The sequence below is a fragment of the Charadrius vociferus genome, unplaced genomic scaffold, assembly GCF_000708025.1.
Source record: "Charadrius vociferus isolate BGI_N301 unplaced genomic scaffold, ASM70802v2 scaffold259, whole genome shotgun sequence".
NCBI lineage: Eukaryota > Metazoa > Chordata > Aves > Charadriiformes > Charadriidae > Charadrius > Charadrius vociferus.
This window is the reverse complement of record NW_009661368.1, coordinates 5,037,819-5,061,255: the sequence shown is the minus strand read 5'-3', so window position 1 is coordinate 5,061,255 and position 23,437 is coordinate 5,037,819. Positions and strand designations below refer to the sequence as shown.

The 23,437-nt window shown below is 40.8% G+C and overlaps 1 protein-coding gene across 1 annotated transcript in view; it reads right to left on the bottom strand.

Annotated features, from left to right (window-relative positions):
• Positions 1-23,437, bottom strand: part of RTEL1 (regulator of telomere elongation helicase 1) — a 47,153-nt gene that overhangs the window by 4,125 nt on the left and 19,591 nt on the right. Inside the window, exons 16-30 of the mRNA XM_009893566.1 lie at positions 21,881-22,013; positions 21,608-21,721; positions 19,163-19,203; positions 18,028-18,113; positions 17,155-17,232; positions 16,378-16,455; positions 13,084-13,227; positions 12,170-12,285; positions 11,159-11,282; positions 9,921-10,071; positions 8,181-8,335; positions 4,991-5,086; positions 3,192-3,402; positions 1,784-1,921; positions 1,110-1,226 (exon numbers count right to left, since the gene is read on the bottom strand). Of these exons, the coding sequence (XP_009891868.1) occupies positions 1,110-1,226; positions 1,784-1,921; positions 3,192-3,402; positions 4,991-5,086; positions 8,181-8,335; positions 9,921-10,071; positions 11,159-11,282; positions 12,170-12,285; positions 13,084-13,227; positions 16,378-16,455; positions 17,155-17,232; positions 18,028-18,113; positions 19,163-19,203; positions 21,608-21,721; positions 21,881-22,013 (1,782 nt within the window). The remainder of the gene's footprint in view (positions 1-1,109; positions 1,227-1,783; positions 1,922-3,191; positions 3,403-4,990; positions 5,087-8,180; positions 8,336-9,920; positions 10,072-11,158; positions 11,283-12,169; positions 12,286-13,083; positions 13,228-16,377; positions 16,456-17,154; positions 17,233-18,027; positions 18,114-19,162; positions 19,204-21,607; positions 21,722-21,880; positions 22,014-23,437) is intronic.

The following is a 23,437-nucleotide window of genomic DNA, read 5'->3' as shown; positions in this document are numbered from 1 at the left end:
TAAAGAACTTTTAAAGAAATTAAAGCAAACAACGAACTTCTTTTAAAAGATGGGCTTAGCTCAGTTTCCTGAGAGAGGAAAATCATGGCTGTGAATTTTATAATCAGTATGTTTTGCTGCATATCATACAGCTTTCTGACAGTTCCACGGGAGCAGTGAGCCACAGAAATAATACGTGCATTTATTGCTATTATTTTCTCAATTAGTTTTAGTAGAAACAAGTTTCTGTGAAAATCAATCTCACGGACCTCAGGACAAAATAAATACCAAAGATTCTGTTTTGTGCAAGTGTTCTTAAAATACAAAACAAAACAGGAAAACAAATCAAAAGAAACAACATGGCTTCATACACAAAAAGGTTTTTAAGCCTTCCAGGAAACATTGGCTTTTTATTTTTTTTTTTTAAAAAAAGGATTAGCCCTTGACTATTCTTTACCCTCCAAAGAAAGACATCTAAGCTGTCCAACTCTCCTACTCATTTCCTTGTGAGAAATACAAAAAAATTCCCAGCTGTTCTCAGGAAGGTCTGTAACCAAGTCATAAGCGAACCTTTGACTTCAAAGATAAATACTGGACAGTATGAGATCAGAGGGATGCATGCTGAGATTACATGCAATTGTGAGAATGCATTTACGTCTGTTTCTGCAGAAAACACAGCCTGTCCACATTAGGAGGGTACACATTACCAATAACAAAACAGGAACTGTTTTCTTCTTCATACTGGCATTCATATTGACATAATCTAAAATTACACTCCTTAAATAGCTCTCTTTCACAAACCCTGGACAAACAGAAGCCCAGTAGTCTTGTGCTAAACTCACCCTTTCCCTCATTGACATATGCCAGGTCAGCCTCTAGTGCAAACTTCTGGCTTTAGTTGGTTTCTTTCATATCCACCCTGATCTAATTTATTGGCTTTTGTGTTTCCTTTTGTACAATCTTTGCTGAAAATTCTGAATCACCATCACTCCTACCTGCCGATAGTGAGCCACCGTGCTAGGTGAACACAAAAAACATTGGTTCCCTCCAGGAGAATTTAGAGTCAGTGATGAAATAAAACATAACACATACTACCTTGAGACTGTTTTTTTATTTAACACGAAGGGTACCTGCAGTATTCAGTCCTGTTGTCAAGTGGAATCCTCCCCGGTTCAAGTGGAGCCCAGGGTTTAGCTGAGTGCACGAGTCCTCTGAGAATGCTGTTTTCTGCTGACTGTGTTTTTCTTCTGTTAAATCAAACCAGTCCGTTAACAGTGAACTTGGGGAAGAATGAACACAGAACAGTGCATTTTAAAGTACGCCACTCTATGCTGAAAACCCCTGAAGATGTATCTCTCTGATAAGAGGGGATGAGCTAACACCCAGCTTTTTTACATCTTTATTGTTCCAGAGTTTCAAAGATTTCACAAGCAATATGAGGACATGATTACCCTCCATACACTGTTCTGGCAGCAGTATGTGGGTAGCAAAGAAGACAGAGGAATACACACAAGGTTTCTAAATCCACAGACCAGATTCAAGATTTAAATAGATCTGTAAAATCCCCTTTTGAAATAAAACGGCATCATTACTAACCGTGCAGTGACCAATGCTCAGGCACCTGCGTGGCTTATGGGAAGGCAGACGAGAGGATCATGTAGAGAAGAGACTTAGCTCAATATTGATTGAACTAAATTGCTTCCCACCCTTACATTTCTATATATTAGACGCATCTTGCTCTGCAGTTGGACAACGTCCATCAAATGATACAACTCCCTGCACAGGGCTGAAACAAGCTTCTCACCTATTTTCTTGGCCAGTATCTCTCTCTCTTCCCGCAGAAGGCTGTGCTCAGGTTTGTAGCCACAGCCCACTCCAGTCAGATTGCAACATGCTTCATCAAACTGTTTTTTATGTTGAGGTCGAACAAACTGGTAAAATTCTTCCATTAAAGGAGGGAGGAGGAAAGAAAAAAAAAAAAAAAAAAAAAAAAAAAATCAGTCCACAACAGGTAATAAATGCAATAAATGCCACAGAAACCTACGTCGACAGGACTTCTAGGTTAGGTAACATGAAGATAAAAGAGTGCAGCTAAATAACTTGAAATCTAATTGTCGTTATCTAATATTTATACAATAAGCACACCTATAAGTTACACAAAGGCTAGCTATCACGCAAACTTCCAGCGATATTATTACAAGTAGGTAATAACTGTAATTTTTTCACTGTAAATATGAAGTAGCTTATCTCTCAGTGAAACAGGTACTTGGAGCAAAAGGCCATGCACCGCGGGGTCCAAGCATCTGCTAGGCTGATACTTTGAATAACTGATATACTGTTAATTTTACATCTCATCTTACTTCCCATAAAATGCTTGCCAACCAAAAGCCCAAGTGTCAAACGAACTTTACGTTTCAGGTGCCTGCCACTTTTGAAAACCAGACTTAGGCCTTAATTTGGTGATCAAATCTTTTCTTAGTTATGTACCAAGATCAGCATATTGGGAAACATACTGTCGCTACTGTTAGTACTAAGTGCTCATACTGAGCTTCCTATTCCTTAACCTTGAAATTAACCTTAAACAATTTACAAGACGTATAACTATGCTTTTTTATTTTAGTAGATGAAAACAGTCACAGAAAAATCTGCCCATTTGCTCCCAAGTTAAGAGGGAAATGAAAACTGACAGAGAAAACGCTCTGTTAAAGTAGATGAAATGTTGGTGGGAGTCCAGTTCCTGTCAACGTTAAAAGCCAAGAAAATACCAGCTAAACCAGTAAACTACACATGCTTGCCCAGATCACTTGCTTTATACTCACCATTATTTAAACAGAAAATTTCTCTAGATATTCTGTCTACTTATTTACTTCTTTAACACTTATGATCGCATCTATCCAACTCACACAACCACACTCTTGATCCTACCTCCTAAATCACAGGGAATAAGCAAAACTACACCTGGGCAAAGTTTAAAATAACACAAGGTTCCATGGAATGTGATTCTTTTCAGGCCTGTCAAGATGCAAACTAACTTATGATAATTATATTGAGAAGATTTTCTGTGTGATCTGGGGATATAAAGCGATGAACGTTAATGACTATCCTCCTGATTGATCTGTACCTCCAATCTAAAATACGTACCTCTGTCTTTTAAATAAACTTGGTGGTTTCAGAGGTCACATAATATAGATATACTCGGGAAGTTGTCATACCTCGTAACAAGACGTGCTTTTTTTCATCCTCTATAAAGAGGGAGCTCATTTGAGATAACATAGCAGGGAAATCATCGGTCTTCTTGTAGTGCTGAAGAGCCTTAGAGAAGAGATCGTAGTTCTGCTGGCTTAGGGTCTCCTTCACTGTTGCAATGTACAGTGTAGCTCGGGCCTTCTTTGGCTGCGTCAGCTCTGCTTTCTTATCAGCGTGCTGCAAAGACAGGAAGACTTTTCAGCAAATAGTATGACTTGAGGAGTTACTCTCACATGAATTCAGATGGAAGCAATATATTTACAATTCCACCACCACAAAGAACAACGAATGCTTTCAACTAACAGGTTACTGTCCTTTGCAATTATGGTAGTCACCCCCATATCCATGTTTCCAAAAAAATAAAAAAAAAACAAACTGAAAAAACAAATTCAGTGCCACAGAATAAACACAACTGTAACCAGCCTACCTCCTGGAAATGTCCAACTAACTGAAAAACACAATCGCTGAAGTTGGAGATACAAAGAACGGAAGGTGTTCAAGCATTTTGGTGCCTCTAAAACATTTCTTGAAGACACGATACACACGAGCAAGCTAGATTGATTACTCCCTCCTGGGAAACGTTCTTTTACAGTCACAAGCATCAGGGACTTGAAATGGATTGAGAATCACCTCTCCCTTGTGAAAGTGACTGTCCATTACGACATGCTCACACACTTTGAACTTACAAGTTGTTGGAGCTTTGTCATGTGTCTTCATGACAAAAAAACAGCGTTACTGGGGCAATCCTGAAGCACAAGTATATTGTTAATTTCGCCAGATGATTATTATATCTATTTCTAAAACATGAATCTAACACCTGTGAGCATTCATTTCCTCACAGAAGAAGAGCGATGCTATTCACCTTAACTGCTGACAGAAAACTGGCTGCTTCAGAGGAATATTCCTAGAGAAGGCAGCCAAGTCTCATTGCACAATTTTATTCTTAGGAGAAGGCTTAATAAGAGAAATGAAATTTACTCCAAACCTCGAGGGCAAGCCTGACACATCATGACATCAGATAGCAAGAAACTGCCAACACAACCTTCTGCAATGAACCTGCTCCCTTCCTCACACCTCGGATCTTATCAGCTTCAGGATCTGTGACTACTTTTATCAGTTTCGTTTGCCAGGTGACTGAGAGTCTGACAGACAGACAGTACCCAGTTAGGACAGTACCTCGGACAACTACTGGCGCACACACAATCACCCAGGGGATTCTCAGGAATTTATCATGGCACCTAAGCAGGTAGCTGCACGAGTTAACTGAGTTTGGAGACAGTGCAAAATAGTAACACACAACTGCAAACACAACACAGAATAATGACCCACCACAGGTGGGGTTAGGATGTGATCGCTTACCCAAACAAAACTGGTCAGTTATACCATTGGAGGCTCTACCGGCAGTCGGACTAGATGATCATTGTAGGCCCTTCCAACTGAACTATTCTATTCTAGTCAAAAAGAATGAAACCACCCACCACACCTGGACAAAGGGAGAAGGTGTTCACACGGTAGTCAATGCCAGAAAACAATTCTTTTCACCTACTAGTCATACCCAGACCTATGCCTGATTGGGTCTGTGATGTCCAGATTTGAGAAAGAGCATGACAGAAATATATTTCAGTTGTGCATTGATGAATATTTATAATTTGGAGAAAAAACATAATTGTTCTGGCATCAGTCATCTGTCTGCCTGGAAATTTCCAATTCAAATTAAAGCAGTCTGCAGATCAAAGGGATGGCACAGACACACGAAAACACATACTGTATTGCTGACTAGCTTTATTTTCTTCCTTCCTCCTTTCTGTTCATCTGTTAACCTCTTCTCATACTGAAGGGAAAGCGTTGACAGACGTTGTGCCTGTGAAGAATAAAAGAAAAGAAGAGAATAAAGGTCAGAAAGATGCTTTTCAAAGTTAATGTAGTTATTTCCCATAGTAAAGCTTGTTAACCCAGTTTGTGACACCATTCAAGAAAGTGAAAGAAGTCAACCTAAGTTATTGCAACAGAGCCTAGGACACATACGTGTTTTTAGAAGGTAATCACTTATTGGACAATTCAGAGAGAGAGACCAAAACAGAGGAAATTAAAGACATGGTTTGTCTTGAGGGTGCAGATTCCTGATTAAGCAAAGCTGGAATTACAGCTAACTCTTTCAGGGTAGTCCTGGCAGTATACACATGCCCCTTCACTTTCCTGCCTGGAAGTACATCTCTTCTAAAGAAAACCTGTATCAGGCTTTTCTTGGGGTACTGAGAAGGGAAGCCTAAGAAGTCTTGTAGAAAATATCAGGGCAGATAGGATGAGACCTGTATCACAATGCCCACGAGGCAGCAATGTGCCCTGGTGGCCAAGAAGGCCACCGGCATCCTGGGGTGCATCAAGAAGAGAGTGGCCAGCAGGTCGAGGGAGGTTATCCTCCCCCTCTACTCTGCCCTGGTGAGGCCACATCTGGAGTACTGTGTCCAGTTCTGGACTCCCCAGTTCAAGAAAGACAGGGAACTGCTGGAGAGGGTCCAGCAAAGGGCTACAAAGATGATGAGGGGATTAGAACATCTCTCTTATGAGGAAAGGCTGAGGGACTTGGGTCTCTTTAGTCTAGAGAAAAGAAGATTGAGGGGGGATCTTACTAATGCTTATAAACACTAAAGGGGAGGGTGCCAGGGGGATGGGAATGGTCTGTCTCCAGTGGTGCTCAGTGACAGGACAAGAGGTAATGGGCACAAACCTGAACATAGCAAGTTCCATCTCAACATGAGGAAGAACTCCTTTCCTGTGAGGGCGGCAGAGCAGTGGCACAGGCTGCCCAGAGAGGTGGGGGAGTCTCCCCCTCTGGAGCCATCCCAAACCCGCCTGGACGCCGTCCTGTGCCACTGCTGGAGGTGCCCCTGCTCTGGCGGGGGGTGGCACTGGGGGAGCTCCAGAGGGCCCTTCCAGCCCTGAATGTTCTGTGATTCTATGATTCTGTGAGACAGTAGCAGGAACACTTGTGGCTTGACAAGCTCTTTAGCATCTCCCATTCCCAGTAACAAAGAGGTGCACTTGTACTGCAATGACTGGGAATATTGGTATACACAAACCTTCAAAAGAGAAGTGAGTGGGCATAGGAGGTGTAGAATTTCTTAATAGCAGAGTCTCCGATATTAGATCGAGCCAGTACCAACCACATTAAAAACAATCACTTAAGTAACAGCAGAAACCGTGGGATAGACCCATATTGCCAGTTGGTTTCTACACAGCTGTTGAGAAAGCAGGTATGTGAAGTGAATTATTTCTTTGCTCTTGCACAATAAAAGAATTTCATAGCAAGTATGTGACTATCAGTGCATTTACAGAATAGCGTTTGTGAGAGGAACCAGTGAAACATAACAGTACCCCAATATTCCACTGTGACTTGCAAATATGCCTATTCAGATCACAAAGCTTCAGAGTTAAATTAAACTAACTACAACTAAAACAACACCACTAAAAATAAACAAAACCTTAAGCCAATAACCTCAGACTTGCCAGTTTGTAGAGTCAGTTGCTGATTCTCAGAAATACAACCTTCAGTGCACTCATAACACTGCAAAGATACTGAATTCCAGACAACCCTGACCATGATTTAAGTGCACATTTATATATAATTTATTTAAGCATCACGTCATGGAATGAAGAATTGAATACAAGCAGCAAGTAAAAAATTTATGATACATGCAGTAAGTCAAAAAATGATCAAAAACATCTTCTGAATCCTGGACAATGTAAAGGCACCACCTTGAAGAGCATGATCCAGAAGAAATAATGCTTCTGAAAGACAAGTTTCCATAAGGCATATCTCACAAGGAAAACTGATTAAGGGGAACTGTCAAACCATTTTTTAAATGGACTGAGAGACTATTTCTTGTATTTTGATTTTTTGAGATGACAAAGGCTTCTTTTCTTCTTTTTTACTCCAAGCAACGTGTTTCAGAATGACAGCAGCTAAATTTCCATTATTTAGGGAACAAGGCTACAGTATAACTTTGATAAATGAAAAAATGTTAAGACAGATACTATGATGGATGGTGAAGAAAGATATGAAAGCACATCAACCCCATTATCTGTCCAAATCCAGTGCTTATTAAAATCAGGTCAATACTAGACTGAGAGTGACAGCTGACTCCCTCAGAGGCACTGCATGTCTCAGGACTACACTCCCCAGATCTCTGGTGCCACAGGTCATGAATTTAGGTGCAGCACAGGATGATCCCGCAGTTCTCTGCAAGCCACAGATGAGTAGTAATGCCAAATATAGAAAGCGGACATGAGCTGACTCACTGCCAAGCCGTTAGGACCATCAACTTATCTGGCTAAAGGAAATGCTGAACTACGCCAAAAGCAGTGCAGCTGTGATAACAAGATACTGTAGCTGAGTTACCAAGACCCTGGAGATGTGCCAGGCTTTCCGAAGAATAAGTTCTGGTGTCTGTGCCATGGTGGCCCATGGGTGATGGAGCCAATTTCTCAAGCAGCTGCATGCAAGTTATTCTCAATCCTTGTTCATTTCTTCAAGTATGTACATTCCCTCTGTTTTGTACACGTCTCCATTGATCTCCCTTAGGACTCCTTAGATATTCCCCAGATACTCTTTACACCTCCACACTTTCCCTCAGGCATCCTTTGCCTAAGCAAACTGCTTAGATGTGTCGCATTCCTGGAGTCCACACACTAGTCATCAGCCAAACTGGGTCTGCAAGCCACCACTTTCGTTCCTGCTGGTAGTAGCAAGGTAAGGGAGTTACTCCACAAACAAGTGCAAACAGGGGTTTTAGGAAAGCAAGAACAAGACAGCGTAATCACTGCTGTGCTGATTACAGCAAGTTTTTCTTGAAAGAGGGTTGAACTAGTACTCTTAAATCAATGCCAAACTCACTTTGCTTTAGAGCCTACATGTTTTACTTGAAGCAAGTATTTTGCCACACCATTGCCATTACCTTTTCCTCTCCCGACAAATCACTTTCCTCCTCTGCATCTTCACTGCTCTTCTCATTGCGCTCCAATGCATCCAAAAGCCCAGTACACTGTCTTCGAGGCGAGACCAGCTCTTGCTCATATTCCATGCATAGGCTGGATGCTCCATCTGCATTTACTGGCATCACAGCATAACACAGATGACGAGTTAACATTCCACATTCTCTCTTGCATTTTCTTTGATTTAGTAATATCCTAAAATCTTACATAGCATCCACAAAGATGTGTTGATTTATTTAATCTTCCACATCTTGCAAAATTGCATTATATGACTTAGTAAGAAAACTGCTTGGGTTAATCACTCCCAAAATTGCTCAAGCATTTGTTTCCACAACCTGGTGGACTTCTCTCAAACTTTTCCTGAAGTGATGGACATATTTAACCTCAAAATGGCTTAGGGTCAATGGAAAAAACATCTAACTGCAACAGTTGTCTGTGTTTAACTACTTCAGCTTTATGAATTTCCCAAAAACTGAGCTCCTGTTTTTAAGATATCCTGGCATGAAATAGGATTCATTATTTTTAAGCAGAACAATTTTTTTTTTTTTAAAGCCTACAATTCTCACAGCATCAGTACCTATAAGGCACAGTCACCCTCAGGTCCCAAGAATATATATTCTCACTCATCAGGATGCAGGTATATTTGGTTTTAAACACAAGAATTTACAGCCGTAGGTAGTGCTAAATTAATATCAGTTTGCTACTTCTAAAAGGCATTCTCTTCAAAATATATTTCCACTATTTTGTGAGATGACTTCAGAGTCAGCTTCTAAGAAAAGTCACTACTTTGAGAAGAATGGAAGTATATTAAGCTATAAATTAAAAAGTTAGTAGAAGGAACTCTTTAGCCTAAACTATGATTACAGTTGCAGTTTGACGTTACAGCTAATGCAATACAACTGAAAATCTGTATCCAAAGAGGCAATGGAGCTTCTTCCCTTTACCTCCCTTCACAGTCCAGCCCATCCTTTCAGATAGATCTACCAGTCACGAGGGCGAAAAGTAAATTGGTTCAGCAAGCTCATCTCACTCGTTCTGCAGTTGCACAATAGATGGATTCAAATCAAGGGAAGGAGCATAAGCACATTGGTTGGTAGTCGAGGGAGGAAAAAAGTGGTGGCCAATGACAAGCTGCAGTAACGCTGGCTTAGATGTAACGTGAAATCACCCTCACGCTCAGTCATAACTGTTTTGGAACCACAGTTTTAAAACACAACATCATTGTTCTGTTCCAAAACAGCAAGCGATCTAGAGCGGAACATTCTGAAAGAATATCTGACGTGAGAAATACTTTATTCTTTGGCATTAGCTAACCACAAATTTTAAAATACTATTTTCTTCCAAGGTCAATGCCCTTTTTCTGTTTTCTTAGTCAAGATTACTGAGTAAGAGTCATTTATACAGCAGGGTGGAAGAAGGGCATATGAAAGTCAGTGCTAGTCAGACTTCCAGTTCTTATTTTTTAAATTATCTAGGATATTCCACCAAACTCCTGTTCTGCAGGACACCTTTGCAGGCCCCATCTGCCTCTTTGCTCTGTAGTTGCAACTGGTTCCCCCATTTTCTATGTCCCTTCTGATCAGACTTTTACATCGGTCTTTGAACTCTCCTTGCTTTCTCTCCCATTCCAGTTTCTAGTCTCTTGCTCCTCCTTTTTTAGAGCTTAAAACAAAAAAAGTTTATCTGTAAGGACCCAGACCTACCTTTTCTTTTCCTCTTCAAACTGGGAACATGGTCGTCCAAGTTTTTGGCTTTTTTCAGGGAGAGGATCTGCTCAGATGAAGTAGATGGTGCCGTATCACTTTCACTTAGGGAACCAGCAGAGCCAGGACATTGTGGCAGGGGCGGGGGCATCTGCAAGCAGTTTACAAAATGTAACAGTAGGGAAAAGTTACTCTTCCACTCCACTTCCTCTGCAACCAAAAATTCCAGCAACAACCCAAAGACACGTCCTTTTTCCTAAATAACCCTTGACAGCAAAATTGTGAAGCATTCTGGATTTATGTGCTTTTGATGACAGGATCAAATTACTAGGAAGCAATACAGATAGATGAAGTGTAGTAAAGCTTAGCGCTAAGTGACCCGTGTAACAGAAAGAGGGTCATAACCCTGCTAAAGAACAATTGCTTCCTAACACTATCCCTGCAACACAGCTCCTTCTGGCAAAGCACAGTGGGTTGTGGTTCTTATTTACATGAAACTCCCATTTATCTTCAAAGATCATCAAGTAATCCAGTGTCATCCACCTGCAACATTGTTTTGAACAACTTGTATTTGGCTAAAGCAACTTCCAGGGAGTCATCCAAGTCTCTATGTGACGTTTTAAGTTTTTCTTTTAATCTTAATCTCCATTTTGGGGACAAAGAATTCCCCATTCTGGCTTCCAGCGCATTTCTTGCTATGACTTTATCCAGTCAATTAGAAAGTCTTTTTACAGTATTACTTCTTAAATCAAAGAACTGAGAAAAAGAGCTTCTTAATGCTAAGAGAGAAACCAGATTAGTAAAGATGACCCAGTGATGAACTGTAATAACAGTCGGGTCTGTCTCACTCCTTACACCAGTCAGCCTAGATTTAAGTTTAAGGGTCTGCCTGATTCTTCCACATATACACTCTCTCCCTGAGGGTGAGGCAGAAAGCTTTTTGATGCCAACACTGGTTCCAGTATTTGCATACCACCCAACAAGAGCTTTGTTTATTTAGGAGGGAAAAGGAAGTTATTTTTGTGAACTAACCTAATGAGCTGCACAGCATGACAACACATCCTGTCCCAGCTCACTCTTGGAGAAAGATGAGGCATATCTCCTTTCCCGTAAAGCTCCCAATGTTTAGAAGTGACAAGACAAGTGACTCTCTCACATCTCTGACCTGGATTAGTAGTTCCAGTTTCCAACACTATCAAGATGTTATTTATTTACTTTTTTTATTTAAAGACACTTACAATTTCTTGAGCAACACGGAAGAAGAGGGAGACACTTCTGACCGCGTGCCCAAAGTTGTCATAAACATTCACATAAGGACGGACCCATGAAGGCAGCTTGCCTCTTACATCACCAGTAGTGAACCTGTGTAGGATTGGAAAAGGAGATAACTTTTTGCTAGGTTGGCCTACACGAATTAAACAAATATGGACCTAGGGTCCACAAAAGGACAAGGGAGGAGCAGCAAGACAATAAAAGATTGAAAACACTGCAGTAAATATAATAGGGTGATGTCTTCACTGAGGAGAAAAGAGCTTTGTTGATACCACGTACCATGCAATCAGCCAATTCTTATCTTTCATCCATAAAATCTTTAACTGTGCAACAGTAACAGTAGTACTGAACTGTGATGTGCTCTCTATCCCCAGCTGAGCCTCAGCATTGAAGGCTATTAAACTCTTGTTGCCTATTATATACGTATTGTATTAATTAATAGTATATTATTAAAAATATATATTAATTATATATTAATATGTTAATTAGACTATATATTAACATATTGATTATATTATATATAAATATATAATTAATATATTATTAATAATAATATATATTAAATACATTAGTATAGATTATATTGTTTCATCCTCCTTCTCTTAAAAAACTGCAGTGGTGATGACTGCCTCCTCAAATGAGAGATGGAGAAAATGGAAAACCATAAGTTATCATCACATAATTTCCAGGAGCATTACAAACATGAATTCAACAAATTGGCTTATTTTGCATGAACACCATTAATCTCTTTCTGCAGCTCCAAGACAGTATATTTTGGGAGCAGAAGATGACAATCTAGTTACTTTCTTAAAGTAGCGTAATATTTATATAACCTCTTATATAAAATAATTTAATTACTTAAGAACTGTAGCCTTCTCCAAACAGTAACATCAGCACATTCATACACAAAATACCGATACCCATGTCGGGATATAGAGATGTTGATGCATGTTTATGTCCTAGAGCCAAGGTTTCACCTGTGGTCGCATAGGAAGATAGCGCCATAGTCTTGGCGATGTCTGATGACCCTGCCGATAGCCTGATTAACAGCCCGGGAAGCTTGCTGACTGTACCACTCACGCCCAGATAAATACTGCAATAGGTGGGAGAAAGAATTAACATTATTTACCAGGTAAAATTTATTCTCCGTGCTGTACAGTCACTATTTCTTTCTAAAGAAATAAAAAAAAAATAAATGTATTCAACAAGATCTACTGACAAATCTCTAAAAGCCTTGGAAAACCAAACACAGGTTGACTCGAATGTCACACCTGACTTACAGTGCACAGAAAACTCAAGTAGGGCTATTCAGTATACAATGCACTGACAGCCTTGGCAGTACAACAGACTTGCCTTATTATTTAAGGCCTAATAGCTACCCTGCAGGACAATACACTAAATTTATAATGCCATTCATTCTCATGCCTGAAGCAATAGGAAAAAAACAAACCAAAACAAACAAACCCAAAGCAAAACATAACACAAAAAACCAAAACACACGCACCACATTCCCAAACCACCAAAACAAAAATCTCCAAACCAGCCAGCACAGGCAATTCTTCCTGCCCACCCTCTCTGGAGATGAAATCATTCCCTCAGAAAGATATATGGATAACACACATACAAAGATTTTGACTGAAACTTTAATTATACCATTTTTGAGCCTATATTTGATTGAGACCATGTCACTGAAGACAGAATTTTGAACCCTTAACACCATTAAAAAAAAATGGTGACTATTTGTGACAAACTCCCAAGGACGTTTGACTTTTTGATATTCAAGGTGCCCTGAGGCTGGGAGGATAACAAAGGCCAAAATCCACAGGGACAAGAGGGAGAAACAATGACACGAACTGCAAAGAGTCAACAGTGAGAAGTTACCCAGTATTACCTGTGCACCTGCACCACTTCTTCTCATTTCATCCAGGAACTGCATCTTTAAAACGACTCTGGGCTCCATACGAGGAGGAAACGGAAGCCCAGTAATGATGACTCCTCGTCCATTGATGTCTGCAAAGTCCAAGCCTTCACTGGCCTGAAGAGACAGTGTTTTCCTTTATCAACAGGATTTGAAGTGACATTTCAGAGCAATTCAGCAGTTATCGGTCTTTTTTCCTCTGTTAAATTAAATCCGTAGTCAAGTGTAGTTTATAAATACATTATAAATAGTTTCAAATAGATTTTTTTGCTTTTATTACCAGGACTTTAAACTTAGCTTTTTCCTCTAGGAGGCCTTGGACAAAGCATAACCTCAGCCTATGCCATTAACGTATATGTTTTATTCCTGGATAAGCAGAACAGTTGTATTCAGAAGATGTCTTAAATGTCAGTCAATGCCTCTGTTTAAACTTTCCATACCCTGAATTGTTAACAAGACACGATAAGAACATAGCAAACCTTCTCTGACATTAAAAATGAGCAGAATAATTTCAAAGCAATAATGGAAAGCAACCAGAAATCTGCTCAGAATCATAGTGTCATAACCACCAGCTGTGCTGCTCAAGTATTTGTTGCTCATCCCCCCTGTACACGCTCACGTCCCATGCTGTGCTGGCAAATCACTTTGTGAAATGAACAAAATCACAGTTGAACAGACTGAAAAAGAATTCAGGGGAAAAAAACCCACCAACTTGGTTTGGTTTTCAGCTGAATCCAGTCTCCTGTGTCATTTACCATGCCACGCAAGCAGCTGTGATGAAATATAACACCAGGGATGGATGGGTGGAATGACAAACTCTACTCAACTTAAGCCAGCACTACCACGAAGAGCAATCACAGCATGCACTACAATCCATCGGGAGCTAGCAATCATGTAAGTTGCATTAACGGGTATTTTCTCATGGGCACAAGGGAAATGCCCCAGGCCAAGGGAAGCATGGGAAGACTAACCTCAGACCAAAAAAAAACAAAACAAAAAAACCCCACCAACCAAACCCTAATAAAAAAACCCAACCTTTGCCCTTCACTCTTCCAAAGCAGGGAAGAAAATTCCTGTGAACTTTTAAAGACACTTTTAACTTTAAAAAAAAGCTTTTAAAGCCTAGATACAGCTAATAAAAGAACGAGAGTAACTGGGACCGAAACTCCTCTTTGTAAACAGGACAAGTTCTTTAGTTTTCTTTCAGGGAACAGAGAACACAAAAAGCTTGCTAGAATCTACTACTAATGTAAAAGCTGAGCAACAACCTGGGAGAGAACCTTGAAGTGATGGCTGAGAACCAAGCTAGTTTTACAGCTTTTGACAACGTGGTTCATTTGGTTTATCTTATCAATTTCCAATTTTGCAATCTTACTATTGACCCTGTGACTACAATAAACTAAACAATCCATCCTTCAACTGCGTGTCACTGTAAAGCATGAGATCTCTACAGTCTCTAGTCCTCTCAGGGGAATACACCGTTGTTGGAAGGACAGGCATTTGAGTTCTACCCAAAAAGAGCTACGTCTTTTCTTCATTGATCCAACAGACACTTTGCAGACTGGGACCAAAGGTTCAAAAGAAGTTGAATCTTCTCTTGGTAAGCAGTAAGCAGCAGCAAAAAGGTCCTAATAGTAATTTCTGATTTTGCAAATATTTCCACCGATACCATAAATCAATTTATCACCACTGGAAAATGTAAATGAAAGGCCATCAAATGTGCCCAGGGCACCTGAAGTTAATACAAATTCTTTAAAGCTGAGCAACATTTTTGGTTTTCAGCAGTGTTGGTCTAACATGTTTGATTACAAAAGTTTCTTTTAATTCACAGAATGGTTTGGGTTGGAAGGAACCTTAAAGGTCATCTAATTCCAACCCACCTGCCATGAGCAGGGACACCTCCCACCAGCCCAGGTCGCTCAAAGCCCCGTCCAACACCTCTAGGGATGGGGCAGCCTGGAGAAGAGCCAGGCTGATCAACCCCAACTCTCTCAGCCTCATAGCAATATCTTCCATGTGCCTTAGCATAGTTTCCAGGATGATCTGCTCCATGATCTTGCTGGGCAGAGGTGAGATTGACTGGCCTGTAGTTCCCTGAGTCTTTCTTGAGCTTGTCCAAGAGCTCCTTGTTCATCCATGAAGACCTGGCATTTTTGCCCAACTTCCTCTTTGTTGGGATGCATTGTTCCTGAGCTTGGAGGAAGCGATCCTTGAGTATTAACCAGCTTTCCTGGGACACTCTTCCCTCCAGGGCTTTATCCCAAGCAGATCCCTGAAGACACCAAAGTCTACTCTCCTGAAGTCCCAGGGTAGTGAGCTTACTGTGCACCCTTCTCACCACTCTAAGGATCTTGAACTCCATCATCTCGTGGTTGCTGCAGCCAAGGCTGCCCTTGAGCTTCACATTCCCTACCAGCCCCTTCTTGTTGGTGAGAACAAGGTCCAGCATAGCACCTCTCCTTGTTGGCTCCTCTATCACTTGGAGAAAGAAGTTATCATCAATGCATTCCAGGAACCTCCTGGACTACTTATGCCCTGCTGTGTTGTCCCTCCAACAGACAGTGGAGTGGTTGAAGTCCCCCATGAGGACCAGGGCTGTGAATGTGATGTTGCTCCTATTTGTCTGTAGAGGGCCTCATCCGCTCGATCTTCCTGGTCAGGTGGCTTGTAGCAGACCCCCACTGTAACATCATCTGTCCCTGCCCTCCCTTTAATCCTGATCCATAAGCTCTAGGCTGGCTCCTCATCCATCCCCTGGTGAAGCTCCATGCACTCCAGCCGGTCATTGACGGAGAGGACTCCATCCCCTCCTCGTCCCCCCTGCCTATCCTTCCTAAAGAGCCTGTATCCTTCCAGTCCAACACTCCAGTCATAGGAGCCATCCCACCACGTTTCCATGATGCCAATAAGATCATACCCCTGCAGGCATGCGCACGTCTCTAGCTCCTCCTGTTTATCCCCCACGCTACATGCATTTGCATCGAGGCATTTAAGTTGGGCCCCCGATGATGCTGACTTACCGGCTGGAGTGGCTGCTGTTCCTTTGTGCTGCACTCCAGGTGCTCTCCTGTTGACCTGCAACCCTCCTCCAAGCTCTGGGCACCTATTGCTGGCACTGGCATCATGCTGGTAGGAGTGGGATGGATTGAGGTACCCCTCCCATGGCAACTCTAGTTTAAGGCCCTTCTCACAAGCTTGGCAAAACTCTCACCAAAGATACAACTATATAATCTGGTCTAAGATGAAACAAATTCTCAGTTACATTACCTTCCCCCGACACACTGCCAAAAAAGCAGCTCCATTGGACTTAGGACAGCCAACTTTATCATAGTACGCATCCATTACCTAAAAGATAAACCAGTTTAAGCATGAGCAATAATGGTATTATCCTCTGCATATGCATAAATAGAAACTAGCACTAGCTAAATTTTACTTGTATACTAAGATCTAAAATGTGATTAATTTGGCTTAGTATAATTTTCTTTACTGCTTAGCAAAATCCTTACATGACTGTGAAATCTAGAATACATCTGGGTAAGCATAAAAGATTAATATCAGATACTTCTGATGAGAAGGTAAAACATGGTCTGTCCTGTGTTTCTGCAGATCCTTGAGGAAAACAGGCAAACCAGAAAAGCAATTCAAGGATATTATTTAGTCTAAGAACTGTAGTTATAAAGATGAGGCTGCACAACTCCTTAACACCCAAAGCATGACAAGCTGGGAGGAAATGTGCCGCAAAACACTAAATGGTGCTGACTACTGAAGTCACAGATTTCTACCATCTCGATTACTCAGTACATATGTATGTTAGCCACTGCTACATCACTGGATTTCAAATGAAGACTGTACTCTGCGCAACTGGCCAAAAGAGTAAAGGAGAGATGCATAGAACAACTATAATCCAAAGAAGGTCTCGGGGAGTTTTAATTTTATCCTAGAATAAAGTTCAGGTGTTTCACACCCAAACACTTCTTAGAGAAGGTATTTAAACATAAAACCAGTTTCTGGAAATGTTGCAGGTATGTAATGCAAATAATCAACCTCTGTAAAGCTTCCTTTGTTCCTGGGTTCCACAAACATTGGCTTCACTTCTTCTATTCTTTTAGCAAAATCATGCTCCTGTTAAACAGATAAGGACCATATCAGAAATGGCATGTGAAAGTAAGCACATAGCAGAAGTGGTGCCCACAAGAAAGGAAACGCTCAGGAGTGGTCACCACAGACTTCGAGCAGCCACCACAAACTTTCCCCAAGATAGACTGTTCCTCTCTTGCCAAACATAGGAAGAGATGGAAGAAGAAACATGCAATCCTAACAACACTAACAGCGATTCCTTGCTGTTGGTGCAACTCAGACATTGCGCAGATGGGAGAACCTTCCAACTTGCAAGTCCCCGACAACCACCTCCGAGGGACCCACTCCGCAGTATGACACCTCTGTCCCAGCATTCACTATTAAGGAGAGGAGCATCTAAACCAGAATTGTTCTAACAAGTCTCACCAGGGATGCTCAAGTCATGAGCACAGCAGTTACAAAAGTTACAGTGGCAACAGTTACAAATTAAAAATAAAAAAGAAATGCTCTTATTGGGATTTTTCCCCTAAGAGTTGAAATGCTTAGACCAACTATAATTTGGAAGTTTAATAAAGAGAAGTCTGGTGAAACTAAATGAACTCAGAAATCAAACTAGATGAGATAATGTATTAAGATTCTTTTGGGTTTTGTTCCTACAACACTGCATTTCAGTGCATTGCAATCAAAATATAAGTAGCCTCACCTGTGTTTTCACTTCCCAGATTTTATAATCTGCATATTAACAAAGAATTTTTTAATGAGCATGGTTAGACAGCGTAAGTACAAACTGTCTGCTGTGTGTAACCAAACCACCTAACAAAGGCAGAGCAATTAACATACCCTCCAATATTCCAGGCTCTTATCCATGACAGGATACGAGGGGAAGAACACCAACAGTCCATGTGGTACAACTCGCACAAGGTTGCCTGCAACAAGATAGGCAAGTGTATAGCTGAGGGCCTTTTCATCCTGGGATGGAGCACACAGACTGCAGAGGAAAAATAAACTAACAGCATGCGTTCCTTCCAACACCTTTTCTGCTTTCTTGACACGAATGTTCATGTATTAGAAGTTGTTTCATTTTTTAAAATAATTTCAATAATTTTGTCATCAAGATACAAACTTCAATACAGGTACCTAACTAGCTTTCTAAAGTGTAGTGTTAACAGAATAAAAGATATTATGAGCTCCACCAAGCACTAAAAATCAGAGATGCAACATCATCTGCCGTATTTTCCCTTACAACAATAGGATCTATTTTTAGATAATTTTCTCCACTCTTTGAATGTTTAGACTGCAGTGGACAAAGCAATGGATAAGGTCCCACAAGACTGCTTTTGAGACTTTTCTGATGAAATAGTACACACTTTACTGAAAAAAACATTAATGTGATATTTTGTGAAAGGATTTCCTTAATTTCACCTTTTAGGCCAAGCTGAACACCTCAGAGCACCCTCTTTTATTTCCTTCAAACATTTCTAGATTTAACAGATTCCTTTCAATTGTATCTCAGTCAAGCTACACAAATGCTCTTCTTCTATTCTGTCGTCATGTGTTAAAATCCTGTAGTTCTATTGTATTTGTAAAACATTACCAAAACAATAAATGCTGACTTAAGGCGTGGTTGACACGGTGTCTTTAAAAATATCACAAGAAATTGCATTGACTTCTTGCGATCCTTAATTGCTCTGTGAATGATGCTTGGCCGCATTATCTCTGTGCACAAACACCCGACAAGAAAAATGAACTCCTAACTTGGAAATATTAAACCAAGGACTCAAACTCATTTTTGTATGCAATTACACTAGCCAGCTGCCTGAGCAAACAGAAGCATACAAAACTAGACAGCATTTAGATATGCAAGGCAATCTTTTACCTTTCTCGATCTTATTACGTCTTCTTTAGTATTTCTCCTAGGAGATCTCTCAAAACCCTGTGCAACAACCCATTTCTGAAACCCACAAATTTCACTTACCAATTGTTTTCCCCAGAGAAGATAAATAATCCTCTGAAAACCTACAAAGAAGAAAAATCAAGTAACATCATTGTATTTCCTTTCCTGTTTTTCATACATACCGACTTCCTCTGACATTCATCTAAAAGAGCATATTCACACTCCCAGTTGCTTTCCTTCCTGTGGCAAGCACCCATACCGATGACACAAAATTAGTAATACCTTGACTACATATTACTATTAAATATTCTTATTATTAACACTGAGGATGATCTAAGCTTCGATATTATCAAAACATAACAAGTGGAAATAGGCAGCCATATCAGTTTTATGATTAATACTAACAGTTTAAGGGAGCAAGTTCCGCCAGAGAAGTCTGCAGATGCTGCCAAGCCTGACTAATGTTACAACTATTTAAAATAATTATTGATGAATTAGGCGCGGCGAGGCTGCGGGGCAAAAAGGGTGAATTTGGTTACTATGGTTATTATTTACTTGTGGCGTAAGCCAAGTAAATTGCTTTTGCTTTGATTGAAAAAGTACTGCTCTACAACGAGTAGTATTCGTCTGATTCTTCCAGCCCTGAGTGAAAAGTCACCTGTTCTCTCATGCCTTTATGTTTCCTTCCTTTCAGTGCCCTCTAGTTTTGCATACTGTTTTCCCAGGAAACTTAAATATGCAGAGGGGAAAAAAAAAAAAAGAACATATTTAATTTTATAAGATCTACAAACACCTGTATTACTACACAGATGTTGTCAAAACACAGCAAATACTGTGAATTCCCTTCCTTTAAAAAAAAAAAAAAAAAGAGAGAGAAAAAAAAGAGGTGTTCTAGGCCTTAGGGGGAGAAACCCCCAACCTCCCTCCTTCGAAAGACACTGTCTTCAATGAGATACACTGAAATGGCACACTAAGCTCCTGAAAACAAAAAATATAGTCTGAGGGTTTTCCTGACTACTTCTCTGTAAAAATCAATTACAATTGCTGAGTCCCTTTGCAGTTCTGAGGAACATCTGGCATTTTCCCCCCTTTTTTTTTTTTTTTTTCAGTGAAAGCTCATCGAGATCTATTTTTTTATTTTTCTGTATTGCTGAAAAACAGTAAGTCAGGCCTGCAGCAGCCTAAATTACAGAATTCTCAGCCAGAGGCCAACACTTAAAAACGTGCATGCTGCAGGAAGAAAGCAGCATGTTAAATGGAAGAACACACATATCATACAGAAGGAACTGATCCTTATTTCAAAATACTACAGAAGGATTACAGCCCTAAACACAGTACACACATCACACACCAGTGTGATGCCACTCTTTAGTAACTTGAGAGAACTGGCAAGCACAGAACCTTCTGCCATGCGCACCAAAGCATGAAACTGCCTTTTAAAACGATACGCAGCGATGCCAACAAGACTATCATATTGCACAATGGAAGTCAATATACAACGATATCAAGTTTTGGCCTTCCTTGCTGGCAGTATATTACGCTGGCAGCCGAAGCTGCAGCAGAAACACTGTCTACTCTGAAAAATAGAAAGACACAGGCAAAATGATGAAACACCAGAGAAAAGCAAGTAGAATGATGATGAAAAGTCTGACAAATATTTGGATGTACTTTCCTTAAGAAGGCACTGAAGAGGTAAAAGAAAGGCTGGTCATGGTGATAAGCTTTAAATACAAAAATAGTTGTTGCAAAGGCCAGTCATGTTTCAAATCAATTAAGACTTCAGCAAAGAAATTTAGGATGGGGCTCCATATCAGTGAGGGTGGACTGCTCTGTAAGGGACGGAGAGGTGGTAGCTAAGCGTGATATGAAGGTGTGCAGGGCAGGGGGTCACGGCCCAGACCCACACCAACAGAGCAAGGCAAGCAGGAAAGACTCAGATGCAGCAGCCAGGCTCAGTCACAAAGCCAGATCATCAGGCAAAGTCACAGTGATGGGGAAGGTCCAAGGTCAAGCCAGGAATGCAAGCCAGGTCAGTAAATCAGGAGCAGGTCCAGTGACAGTAAGGACTGTCCCAGTCCAGGGATGGGGAGGCAGGCCCATAGTGACAGGCAGGTCCGAGGTCAAAGTGGGAAGTCAATGAGTAGGTGAAGGTCAGATCAACAGAGTCCATGGCCAGGTGTGGTTATGATGGAGCTGGAGACAGTTCTACAGCTCAGGCAGTGACTGAAGGCCTATGCCAGACCTTCAGTGGAGCTCCTGAGTGACGGTTGTGGGTGGAGGTCCCAGCTGAGGCTGGTCAGGGCCATTAAGGACTATTAGTGCACCCAGTGCCCTGACATTTGATCCCTTCCAGCCCTCTAGTTCTACATTTTCACCAGTGGTTAAAGGGTGTCGTTATTCAGCACAGTGTTTATGCAAGAAAATAACTACAGAGACCACTTACTTCACTAGCACCCTCCAGTAAGCAGAACCCAAAATGTCAGAACCCAAGACTTCAAAGCAGAATTCCACATAGAAGTTCATTACCTTCTTTCATAGGTAGAAGTAAGCACAGCTCCATCAGGTCCCTTAGGAATGATCCCAACCCAGAGCTGGTGTTTTTCGATAACATGAGGATTCTCCAAGCACACAGGAAAAGGGCTAAAGAAACACAAAAGTAAGATCCCAGTCATACTCATCATAGGATTCCCTACTGGCTACCAGCCCAGAACACTCAGAAATCTTGAGATAAAACCTAAAATCACAAGATCAGATTGTGTTTTTTCAGTAATTGTACTGTTTACACATCCAGGTACTCACATCTGCATTTCCATTGTAAATGATGAGAGGGGGGAGAGAGTCCCGCTAGTAAGGATAATTGTCCTGACTCCCTGTCGAACAAGCTCATGCATGCTGTATCCAGGGCTGAAACACCAGTAGCTTAAGGTCTTTCCTGTATCAAATAAAGAGAAGACATTAAGAAGCAAGTTTGTAAGTGGAAAAATCAGAGTATGACAAGCAGATAGCACATTACATCCGAACTTCTGAAAGTAAAATGGCCAGAAGTGAAAATTTCAGATGTATGGTATGTTCTGTTTTGGTCCTTCCCACATTTAATTACTATGCCCGTTAAAAACATAGCTTAAAAAGTCATTGCTCCCTCGCACCTTAGGTAGATTATACTTTTAATCAGAAGATGGTTATAGAAAAGACAGAGCATCAGGTCTTTTTGTCGGCAGATAAAACTACTCGGTCCTCCATCCACCGATTCACTTCCTGCTGTCAAGGCCAATTGGAAGGGGAAGCATGGTAGAACTGCAGAATACTGGGATGAAGGATAAACGACTGAAGTTACTGAAAAAAAACTAAACCAAACCCAAAACCTCCACCCCTGCTCTTGCTTGAAAAGAGAAGAACCCCATCTCCATCAGGCATTTCCAATGGCTATAAACCTTTCACCTAAACTTTCAATTTTTCCCCACAGTCAACTGCCAAACTGTTCAACTTCTGCTCAAATCTTTCGTGGGATGCGGGTATACAGTGTGCGTGACACTGAAAAGCTGGCATGCTATAAATTATCAACAGAAAGGATATAAGGAAACATGGATAAATCACACTAGTCACTTCTTAGCTTATAGTTGTACCGTTGCTGGTCTTGCTGAAAAATTAGCAACAGCTTTTCAGAGACAGTCAAAGGAACAAGGGAATGAAACAATCATCTACATCAAAAACAAGACCAGCCAAATAAAACATTAGCTTTTGTTTCTGTTTCTGATTCTGTTTTGCATTAGTTTCAGTTAAAAAAAAAAACAACACCTAGCAGCCACATATCATGTGCATATCTTTTAAATGCTCACGCTTCATTCAAAGACTGTATCTCCAAAAAGGAGTTGACGGTTTCAGGAAATCCCCAATAATATGTGCCCAGTGAGTCACTCACTGCTTAGAATTACAAGAGAACATTCATTTTAAGCTAAGGCTTTACCCTTCCATTGCATTTGGGCAAATCCATCCAGACAATGTCCAGATTCTAGTAGAACCACATCCCAAAATTTAGCAAATATTGTACCTTTCCAATTCATACTAAGAATTGGTGCAAACTGCAGTTAGGATCTGTATATGGACAGGCCAGTAAGTATCTACAGACAAAAGCAAGGTCATTTATGTTAGGAGCCTAAGAAATACCAGCATAACAGCAAACTGTGCTGATATGGCCTAGGAGAGAACACCACCACCGTTTGCCTCACCAACGCTCAGTTTGAAATATACTTCTCCATAACTCTGCAGGATGTCTGCCAGTCACCAGTTGCCCAGTTCTTGGAGAAGCTGGCATTTCACTACATTTTTAGCCTCCCGTCCTGCAATTATGTCTTTAAG